We start from the raw sequence: 11949 nt of genomic DNA on the forward strand, positions 1-11949 counted from the left end.
TCTGACACCAGTGCAGACAGCAGTGATGGAGGCACCTCACACACAGCCAGATGTGATGGAGGTTCCTCACCAGAGAGCTACATCCATGCTGCTGCTCCCTTGTCCTGATACCTGCTGTTCAAGTCATCACTATATTTGTAGTATTTTTGCTGCCACAGCGGCACTGAACTGCCCACTGCTGGCTGAAGATGTTTTCATGTTTTGTAAACCCACAATATTTTAAATTTGAGTAATTTGTCTCCATGTTTCTTGTTTGTTGTGTTATTTATCCTTGTGAAGCTCTTTGTTATCTCTGATTTTGATAATTGCTATATAAATAAACTTATATTATTAATAATAATAGCAACAAGATTTTCCATTGGTATGAGTGAGTTGCCAGGTGAAGTTAAGTGTAGCGCGGGGAGAAATTGACACAAGCAGAAATATCAGTCGGTACTGGCAACCTTATCAACCACCGCACTGATGTGAGGGGTGTTCAGAAAACCCCTTACCCCTTAAAATACCACTTAAAATACCATCAGTTACTCATGTGAAATGGGCCTGGTGCTAAAAAATCCTTTAAAGGGCAGTACAGTCTACAGGATAATCAACTTCTCAAGGACAAAGATGTCCCGTCTTCATTCAGCTGCATGCAGTCAGACAAAGAGCTTAGGTTGACATCTCCTCTGTAATGTCCTGAATAACATTATGATCTAATAATAAACGGTTAAAAATAGATAGATTTTGGTTGCATGAAAAATTTTACTGTATCACCTTTAATGTGGACAGACAGCAGGACCAACAGCAAAGAAACAGCTGTAACGTGTTAGACATTGACACGGCACAGGCAAAGTAGCAGGTACTCCTAAACAAAAACAACATGACAAAAATTAAAGATGTTATCAGGAACACTGTTCAGTAAAATTCATTTAAAAAGTTTATCATAACAATAAAAATTTGACACAGAGAGAAAGTGTTAAAAGGAGAAAGTACAAATAATACAAAAGTTAAAACAATTACAATAAATTAATATCAAATATATTTATATTTATATATATATGGTGTGTACCACATTGCATGTAATTACATGTGATTGTACCAGATAAACTCAACAAAACCTAATCATAAAAGTCAGCCATAGGTTAACAGAGCAGTTGGTAGCTTAGAAAAGTCATCTGTGAAATCTCAAATGATAATGTTGAGTAAGAAATTTTCAGACATACTAGTTCATATTTCATCTTTAAAGCAGACAGTTTCAACATACACACTAGGATCCAAAACTAAAGCAGCTCCACTACGTCAGGACGAGCATCTCAGGCATGAAGTGACAGCAACATGAATGAAATTCATTTCACATACATAAAGGTCCGATACCTCTTAGTGGTCTTCACTTTAAAATACAGTATTACATCATGAGACTGAGTAAAGGAGCGGTCGCATCACCAGTCATTCCCTATGAATGTTAAATAATAGATCAAATAAATAGGAAATTTCATTCAGCAATGTCAGCTGAAAACTAATGAGAGTTTCAGATGGACACAAGAGCTCTGAGTTGCAATCACCCTAACTTTTTTACCTCTGAACTTTCACATTAATACCCATCACCACTAGAGGACAGCACAGACTCATCCTGTCACTCAAGTCCTGTATCCTAAAGGTAGACTTTCTGCTAAACCATTAGAAATTTGGCTCAGCTTCCTTCATGTCAAACCATATTCCATATTGTATGGACATCAACTATGGCAGGGTTTGTGTCCCTACATTAAGGAAAAGCACCAGTCACTTATTTGGAGCAGTATCTACACTATGATAATGGCAGTAACCAATGTTCCCTTTAAAGTGATCTAGCGACCACAGCTAATAATTTATCCCACTGACTGAATAAAGATGTGTCATCAGCCACTGTGCTAATTCCTTCCCTGAAATTTAGCCAGTAAGAGAGAAAGTGTTGGGGGGTTTTCGTGGTATGATTCATGGATTGTTACATAGCATAGGATTCACTCAATACAATATATTCATATTACTTCCACTGAAGGTTAATATGGTGCAAGCCTTTGAGACACCACTGAGAAAAAAAATCCCTCTGAAATCAAAGGATGGATTCACAGACTAATGGCGTATAGTATTCAGTTCAGTCAGCATTCGGTTGGGTCCACATTCTGAATGTAAACATTTGATGAAGCTTTGAGTTTTGAGTGAACTCCTTATGGATTTGCTAAGATTCCTTAAACAAAACCATCTGGAACTACTGACATTTATAAATCAAATAGTGGTCTTTAATACATGGGAGACTGGAGTGTTTTCATGATGTCAAACAAGTGGTGTTTACAAAACTTGCAAACTAATGTTCTGTCAATTGTAATTCTGGCCATGACTATGTCCTTAACAGTATCTTATAAGCTCATGAATGCCTTCAAATAACGCACTAACTGGCAGTCATGTTAAAGAGCTTCAATTTTTGGAAAAGAATAGCACATTGACTTTCTCCGCTGTCTCAACAGGACTGATTGGATTAGCTTAATTTCTCTTCTGGTTTTGACTGGGAGCTGGGTTTTTCACCATAAATAAATCTAGTATCTTTTTAGTTTAGTTTGTTGTTGTTTAGCTTAAAAACACCTGAACAATAGCTAAACAAACGCTAGCTAAGAAATAAGAGAATTAGCTGATAGCTGCATGTTAACATTACATTATTAACACTAATTAGCAAAACAAAACTCAAAACAAACTAGCTGCTTTTCAGACTCCTTGGTGCATAAATGCAACTTTTGAGAGCTAGCTTGGATGGCCATTATTCGTACACAGACCGCAGAAGCACATTTATAAAGCTTGCTTGTAAAATGCTGATATTAGCTGAGAAATAAAGGCAGGTGACATTTTTACCTTATCCTGTTTGCATTTGGTTATTTATGAGGTCGTTTTCCATGAGAGAGACTCAGTGAACCAGTTAAATAACCCCACACTCTGTTTACTTAGGGATAAACAGGATTAGACCATGATGGCAAAGCATACATGTTAACCTTACTATTCCAAATGGTCGAGCGTTAAAGATTCTTTACCATACTGGGCCATCTGGGTCACTAGGGAGTCGGTAGACTGGGTCAACACATTGCATTAGGCTTGTCCAACAAATAGGCCAAATTCTTGGTCGTTCATTCGAAGGGTTAATGTTTGACATTGTCAGCTGATGGTCAGCAAACACAAGCCGGGGCACATCATGTAAACATCTCTTCAGATTGTGACAACTATTAAACCTGGGAGCAAAAGTTCCTATTTCAATCTGATTAAGAGAAAGACAGGATTTTGTTTCCATCAGCTGAGTTGAAGTGACTGAACAGACTTCCTGAACATGTGATTATATGACAGACACTCGCAAGCACTTGCTCTCAATTATCGGATTTTGGCAAATAGTTAGTTTTCTATAGTTAATGTTGGTCGTTGTATTTGCTGTCTGAGGATAAAAACAAAGAAATGCACTTGATAATGTTCTAACATACAAACTTGTGGCCATGAGCATCTCATACGGTTAATGAGACAAACAGAGATATGACATTTATGGGAATGTTTTGGGGATATTTTTCACACAGTGTGTTTCCATCACTGCTTATCGCAAAATGTAAAAAAAAAAAAAAAAAGAAATAAAAATCTGCCTTGAGTGAAAATTTAATGTTTCGCAGTGTTGAGGAACTGTTTTCAAAATTTCAGAATTTTTAAATCCATTATATCCTAATCTGCATTAAAATACTTGGATGGAAACCCGAGTATGGGGACATGAGCCCAAGTGACCAAATTTCAAAACAGCAGCAGTAAGTGCACTGTGGACCATCAATGCTCTAGACAGACTGTTACTATGGCACTTTTTTTCCTCACAAGGGAAACCATTAGTGACCTTCGTTTTTTTTTTTTTTTGAATGGACACTGAGTGAGAATTGTGTCCCATCAGCAGCAATGTCGAAAGGTCACAGGGCAAGAAAAAAAGTCTTGCTGAGTTCACAGGACAGACTCAATAGCTTCCGGCGTTGCCGCTAAGGCTTTGGTTTGGTGCATGACTAGTGGTGAGGTCTCCTCCTCTGCCTGGACATTGGCTACTGCTTCCACCCGAACCTCTGCCAGCTCCCTGTCCTGCTGCTGTTCCTGCTCTTTCTTCATCTCCTGCTGGTTGATGTGGTGGAGGATTCCAGCGCCCAGAGCATCACCCTCCACGTTCACCACAGTGGTCGTACGATCCCTGTACACAACGTGGACGGTCAGACAGAAAAAGTCAGTCTTCTTTTAGCAAATATGTCAAATTTAATTACACTGCTAAAATTGGTGCTGATCTTAAGGGTAATCATCTTTCACCTGTTATAATCATTAGCGTAAATAGGTAAAGTGAGGTAAGATAAGGTAAGGAAAGGAAAGGTTAGGTAAGGCAAGAGGAAACTTGTCTTCATCTCCAAGCCGCTACATCACATAAGACAAATCACAATAAACATGTTGAATGCGAGACAGTCATAGACATAGACTGTATATAAAGATGGATGTAACAAAGAGTGGTTTTGAAGCTCGAATTGAGCTGCTCTGCCATCGCCATCTTGGCAGTATCTGACTCCCAGCTAATCAAAAACGGACAAAGAGGTGGGACCTGTTCAGAGCCAAGAAAATAGCTAACCCACCTGTCTCTAAAAGTGCCCACGCCCTCAATCAATCATAACTTTAAGCCTCAATGAAATGTAGGTGAGTTATATAAAATTTCGACCACCGTACAGTACTTCAGTGTTGGCTTCACTTTTTAACCCCAGAGGTTGACACTTCGTTATAAAACAGTGATTACAGTAATAAAACAAGGTATGATAATAAATTGTGGTACAAGACAACAGTTCTTCTAATAAAATCAGATATAAACATAAGAATAAAACTGGGCGGTTTCCATAATAACCCAAATATACCAGGTATAGTAAAAATTATACAATGATAACCTCTAAAGTTAAATATGCACAGTTTCCTCATTAAGAAAATTAAAAGAAGGGACATAGTCCTCCTTGTCAGCCCCTTCCAGCGAATACATGGAAATGACAACAACACTGATAGAACTCGAGTGTCTTATCTTCAAAACTCAGATGTTTTTGTTCCAGAAACATGAGAGTGTGTAGAGGCCCTTGGAAGCCAGACTTTTGTACCACCTGTGACCTGTGCTGTGAAGCAGGAATGGTCTTTCAAATGGAAAACATTAATGTATTTCAGCAAGTTCATGTTTCACTTTATATATATTATGATTATGTATGTCTGCTTTGTCAATACAAAACAGTGGGGCTTGGGGAAATTACAACAGACTTACTGGGGAAATTACAACAGAGTGATTTTTAACAGATTTTATACTTCCTGTCTGTCGACCTTCCTCTTGGGAAACCCTGATCTAGCTTTTCTTACTGTGATGTTGGCAATGTGTATGTGATCAGTTATAGCTTTGTGTATTTTCTAATACGAGAGTCACTGGGTTCACAAGCTTTACTCACACAATCCAGTCAACAGCCAGCATGAGGGACAGGTCATTGGTTGGCAGGCCGATGGCCTCCAGGATGATGGCGATGGTGATGATGCCGCCGGCTGGGATGCCTGCCGCACCGACACTGGAGGCTGTGGCTGTCACCCTAGAGATGTTAGTAAATAATTCCATTAACAAAAAAATACCACTTATACCAAATAACGTAAGAAGCAACAGAAAAAGGGAGGAAACGTTTTATCATCAGGACTCACAGGATGGTGAAGATCTGTCCGGCGTTCAGTTCAGCATTGTTGAGCTGAGCGATGAAGACGGCAGCGATGCACTGGAAAATGGCCGCCCCATCCATGTTAACTGTGGCTCCAATGGGAAGGATGAAGCGGCTGATGCGTTTATCCACACCGTTATTCTCCTCAACACACTTTATCATAGAGGGAAGAGTGGCTGAACTAGTGAGTCATAGAGAGACATACAGTGCATAGAGTGAGATTATTTGTCAGTCATTCATGTGAAATCAATACCATTTAACATTTTTTACATTCAAGCTTCTTAACCCCCAAATCACTGCAAACCATATAATATAGCTGGATTAAGATCAAGCTTGGGCCAATATTCGATAATATCACATTTCATGATATTTACCACCATATGTGTCATGGTCTCAGACTAGAGGCTCCAGGGTTTTGGTTTTTTGGACTTTTTTGGACTTTCTTGATGATTTAGTTTTCTGTGTTTTGGGTTTCTGTTCTGGTTTTTGAGTATTTTCTGGTTTGGGTATTTCTAGTGTCTAGATTAGTCTTCCCTGTCTTGTGCTCTGTTTCCCCGTGTGTCTCTGTCCTTGTGTGTCTCAGTGTTTTGCTTCCTGTCTTGGTCCTGTTTTCTGTGTGGTGATTGTCTGCCCCGCCCTAATGTGTTTCACCTGTGTTCAATCACCCTTGCCTCCCTTGTGTCTATATAGTCTTTATGCTCCCCTTTGTCTGTCAGTTCGTCTGTTTATCTCTGGGTTTGTCATCATCTGGTCGCGTTGCCTGTTCATGTCTGGTTCGTCCTTAGTCTGTTCATGTTGCCTGTTGTCATCCCCTGTGCTTCTGCTCCTGCTGTTCCTTGTGGTTCCCTGTGCTTGTTTTTTTAAGTTCTTTTGTTTAATAAACCTGTCTGCACCGTCTCCCAAGTGTTGGCTGCATTTTGGGTCCAACCCTACTTACCCCAAACCTTGACAATATGTTATATTTTTTATAATATCGATTTTTTTTTTTTTTTTTGCAGTTTTGCAGTCTGTCGAGTCCAACCCTCATTTCACTGCTTTGTTTACTGTACATGACAAATAAAACTGCTGTTTAGTGGCAGCATTGCTTATACCAAACATAAAATACAACAATATAAATATATTACATTGTAATATATTATACTATGAAAGGGAGACCCTGCAATAATATTGTATATCACAATATTTAGACATGACTGTATTAAGATACCAACGCTTGGATATCGCCTCAGCCTAATTAAGAGTTTTGATATTTAAATAACAGGTGCAGGCTTTATAAATGCAAAACATGATTCATGTTATTTGATGCAAATATGTGAGAACATGTGTACAGTAAATAATCATGTTTTACAGTTTTTTATGTGCCACTTCATCTGACTAAAATATGATCAAACAAAATAAAATTAATGAACAGAAACAGAAAGTATGATCGCGATTGTGGTCTTACTTTGCTTTGTATGTGCTGCTTACTTGCAAAAGTTGGTCTATAGCCCATTAAGATGATATTATCTTCCACTGTAAAATGATCAACTTAAAAAAAAAAATTCATCATGTACAGCAGAGTCTTAAAATCTTAGGGTAAAAACAAAACTAAATGTTTAAAGCTGCACTAGAGGCCCAGAGAAGCTCCATTGTTCAGTGCATCAAGACTTGGATCATCACACTGGTGGTAAAAATGTTCAGTTTGTCTTAATAATGCTGCTACAACAAAGGTCACAGGGGTCATTAACTCAATTGTACCCCAGAATCTGAATGTGTTCAATTTATTATGACATAACATGTGCTCAGATATGTGGCACAAAAGTAATGTTTGCCCTCTTCAAAGCATGAATATGCTCCGTAAATGTCATGGCAAAACAACCAGATTTGGTTCTTCCTTGTGTGCAAGAGGAAGGAGAGAAGCTCAGGGTGTCAAGAGTAAGTCAAAGTTAAAGCTACAAAGCTTTACTTTTTTACTAATTTTATAATGTGTGTCTTACTACTACTGTGCAGTGCTACTACACTTAATTTTAGGGAGTTACACCCCTCTGACAACTTCCTTTTTCCTTTTCTGTACTGTTCATCAGGAACCCTGTGCTGTGACAGTTTACCTGGAGCAGGTGGCGAAGGCAGTGGTGAAGGGCGTGATGAGGCCTGACAGGAAACTGAAGGGGTTCTTGCGTGTGAAGCCGAAGTAGATGAGAGGCAGGACGATGCCCCCGTGGATAATGTGTCCCAGGATCGAAGCAAAGATGTATTTTCCCAGACTGGTGACCAGAAGAACCACATCCTCCATCTCCACAATCTTACTGCCCACCAGGAACATGATGCCAAAAGGGATATACCTGAGAGACACGACAAAATACAGAAAGGAAAAAGTTTCTATATGAATATTTACAAAATATGATGCAGTCCAAATATACCACTATTAATACCACTCTACGCACCACATGATCCAGGACACCAGCACCATGGTAGCCTCATTGAATGCATTGAAGAAGCGAATGAGTTCCTCCCCCTCGTCTCCAAGCTTTCTCAGCGCCACACCGAACACCATGGCAAACAAAACCAAACCCAGGATGTTCATGCCATCTGTTTCTGTACCAACAGGAACCTAAAAACACACAGCAGAGGCAAGACTCACACAGACGCAAGGGAAAAGACTGTAGGAAGGATGACAATGTGAGCATGCTGATGTTTAGCAGCAGGTTTACCATCATGTAAGGAGTGTTGCTATGTTAAGATTTGCTTATTAGCACTACACACAAAGTACAGCTGAAGGTGATTGGATTGTCATTTGTGATGTAGGTATTTTCAAATTAAAGGTCCCATATACTATAAAGGGGGCTGTCCATGTGTTGTTTGATTATAAAGCAGGTCTAGGTTTTACATTAATACTGTAAAAGTATCAAAGCCTCAGTCCACAGAGAAATGCACACAGCCTGTATTCAGAAACCGAACCTTAAAACCAGTCGTCAGGACTTTGTGTGACTTTGTGATGTCACAACAAAGCCACTGCTCTCAGCCACACCACAAACATATTTTTATTAGATCACTTAGAAAACAGTCAGGCAATCAGAAGAGAGGCTCAGAGCCTCCTCTCTTCTGATTGGCTCATGACCTGGTGTTCTTAGAGCTCCAGAGAGAAGCCTGAGAGAGGAGATGTAAAACTACATTGAGATGGTTTTTGGTTCTTAAAACCACAAATATATCTTCTTATGGATCAACACTTCAAATAAAACACAAGAAAAGTGTAAAATAATAAGATTCAGTCACTGGAATCTCTCCTGTACGCAACATGACCGTCGACCATGACAGTCACTGAGGTGTGTCTTTATGAACCAGAAATGTCAACCTCATGGTGATGCTAGAGGAGAAGTCACAGGATCACCACAAACATGATCTAAGATCAGTGAACGTCTGTGCCAGTCCATCCAATAGTTGTCAACACATCAAACGTAATCCTCCACAGATTGTTAATGTCTGCACAGAGTTAAATGGAAATCCTGCTATTAGTTGTGAAATAACTAATCATCACTCTAGCGGTGGACTGATGTGCTAACACATGAGCTACACCACCATCATGGCTTAAAATGTCTGTTGATAAACTGGTTTTTCTTAGGTCAACAGTTTGGACCTGGACCCCATCCTCTCATTATGGAGATGTAAGCTTGTCAAAGACTAGTGCTGATATAATCTGTAGTAGTTTATACGACACCTCTTGCTACAGAGTGTGCATGTGTGGGTGCACAGGTCTGGGAGCAGTTGAAGGATTCAGTGAGCTGGATGATGGTTAATGAATAAGGACAAGGACAAATCCTGAGCTCAATCCTCTGCCATTGTCCTGAGCTCTCCCACAGCTCCACCAGCTTCATCCCCTGGCACTCCGGGGGACTGTCCACCATGACCCATGACAGATAAATACCACGGACCGATGCCAGGATCAGATCCCCCAACTGTTCCCCTATACTGGGTCGATGTGGCCAAGCCAAGGCCACTGGGGAAAAGTACGAGGATTTAGAAGATTATTATTGTTTGTTCAAAATTTACCAAATTAGATCATCCTATATAGAAACCTCTGACCGATTTAAAAATCTGTGACTGATGTTATGGAGCACTGTATCTATTCTTAAGAGGTTCTTTAGGACATGAGTATGATTTGAGTACAGTGCTGCATAGAAGCTTTAAAACAGACTGCTGCTAAAAAGCCTTAAGTCTAAAAGCCTTTTGTTCAACAGCGAATATCTTGATCCATCTGTTCTCTCCTCCTGACAAACTAACAAACTCGTCACACTCTGTAATGAGGACACTGGCAATCTGCAACAGGCCCTGTGCCAGCCTGTGTTTGTTCCCTATTCAGACCGACACATCATCGTCCTCACAGGCCCAATGGTCGCTGCTCAGTAAACATGACCTGTCCAATGGCCAACAGTTTGTGACTGACTGAAAGCTCATGATACAAGAAAAACAGACATGATTTTGACAGACTTTATGCGCTTGTTTTAAAGTGCAATATCTGAATGTAAAAATAAACTTGTCGGTGAACTATAGACCAGTGTCCATCCCTGTTAAAATAAATGCCAAACAATAACTCACTGACTCTATTTTGCAGATAATTTGACGTTAAAGTTACTGGTGAAAAAAATGACTACTTAAAAATTTAGGACAAAGAAACAGTTTTCATAAAATGATTGTCCAGGGAAAGCTTGACTCATCCATGATTTCTGACGTACCTTCAGACAAAAGGCTTCAGTATCTTCAAATTAATTATATTAATAACTATATATCATGTGAAGTGCTGCCTGAAAACACGTCTGAGGGACGATGTGTATACGAAAGTCTACCATCATAAAAACAGTTGTTCGACACAGTGTTTTCACTGAAAGCATTCATGATGTTGCACTCAGTTATTCACATGAAAGCGACTGAGTAAGAGTAAGTTGAGGGAGTAAGCTGTGTTAGGAATTGTTGGCTTCATAAAGTGGGAGGACTGTGGCTTTTGTCTCCCATTTCTCACAGTCACACTGTGAAGGGATCGGTCATGGTCTGCCCTGAAGGGGTCTTTCTTTGGACTTTGAATGGACTTTATGTTTGGATTTTTGAAAATTTCCTGTTTTATTTTGAAGTAGCTTTTCCATGTGTGTCCGCTTTTGTTTTACTTCCTGCTCGGAGCTGTATTTGTCAGTTTGTCTGTTACAGTTTTTCTCTGTCGCTTTGGTACATTTCTCAGATCAGAATTGAAATTCTCAAAACTACTTGTTCAATCTTCACATCATTGTGTCACGTGCAAATCAAAAAAGTAGTTTCTCATTTCTTTGAACAAGTTGCAAATGCTTTGGTTCATCCATGCAAATGATTATGTACAATTCTCTGCGGTTTCCTACATTATCAATTGCTTATGTCATGTTGATCAAAATGTATTATAATGGGTCTCTGTTGAATAGTCTCACCCCCCACAATATTTAGGCATTAGTTCATCGCATAAGTCTTTACATGCAAAATGGTTGAACAAGTTGTCATAATATGTCAAGCATATCTCTATACATTTCCATTAGACTTTTTTTTTCTAAATCTGTCCTGAATTGGTAAATTGCTCCCAGGTGAATCTTGACTTTCTCTAACAAAGGGAAATGTGTGAAGCATCAGATCAACAAATGATCAACCAGTTTTCTGAAATAGCTCGAAGGTGCATCTCATGAACCATCAACTGGCAAGTATATATATATATATATATAGATATATATCCGGAGCACAACACAATGTTACAATGTCTGACAACGGAAAGACAAGGAATTGGACGGGGTCAACAGCCAGAGAGAAGAAGAAGAGGAAGAGGAGTGAGGCTGCGTGGCGGAGGAGTTGGGAGGCAAAACAGAGGAAGAGGCAGAAGAGGCCGAGGACATATGCGTGTCCCTGATGAGATAAGAGCCACACTTGTAGATCACGTTCTCAATCATGGGCTTACAATGGCCGAGGATGGTCGAAAGGTGCAGCCAGATGTCGGGAGAACAACTGTGTCCTCAATCATTCAGACTTCTCGTCGAGAGAACAGGTATGTAATCTAACAATAGGAACTGTACTGTAATACTGTAGACTTTCTGTAATGCTTCATACAATATTACAGTATTCCACTTGCATTTTACAATATACAGTAAGTATATTTTATACAGCACCTGTATCTTGTCCAAAATGAAAATGCATGTAATTCATAAAACTCATTTTGTGTCTTCTGGATATAGCGTATAAT

At 39.4% G+C, this 11949-nt stretch overlaps 1 protein-coding gene across 1 annotated transcript in view; it reads right to left on the minus strand.

Annotated features, from left to right (window-relative positions):
• Positions 1–721: 721 nt before the first annotated feature.
• Positions 722–11949, minus strand: part of slc1a4 (solute carrier family 1 member 4) — a 24154-nt gene continuing 12926 nt past the window's right edge. The window contains exons 4-8 of the mRNA XM_023425839.2: positions 8150–8316; positions 7814–8047; positions 5713–5907; positions 5472–5606; positions 722–4204 (exon numbers count right to left, since the gene is read on the minus strand). Coding sequence (XP_023281607.1) covers positions 3967–4204; positions 5472–5606; positions 5713–5907; positions 7814–8047; positions 8150–8316 — 969 coding nt within the window. The 3' untranslated portion in view covers positions 722–3966. The remainder of the gene's footprint in view (positions 4205–5471; positions 5607–5712; positions 5908–7813; positions 8048–8149; positions 8317–11949) is intronic.

Source organism: Seriola lalandi, unplaced genomic scaffold (genome assembly GCF_002814215.2).
Source record: "Seriola lalandi dorsalis isolate HSWRI2012SDOR001 ecotype SW California unplaced genomic scaffold, Sedor1 jcf7180002054795, whole genome shotgun sequence".
Classification (NCBI taxonomy): domain Eukaryota; kingdom Metazoa; phylum Chordata; class Actinopteri; order Carangiformes; family Carangidae; genus Seriola; species Seriola lalandi.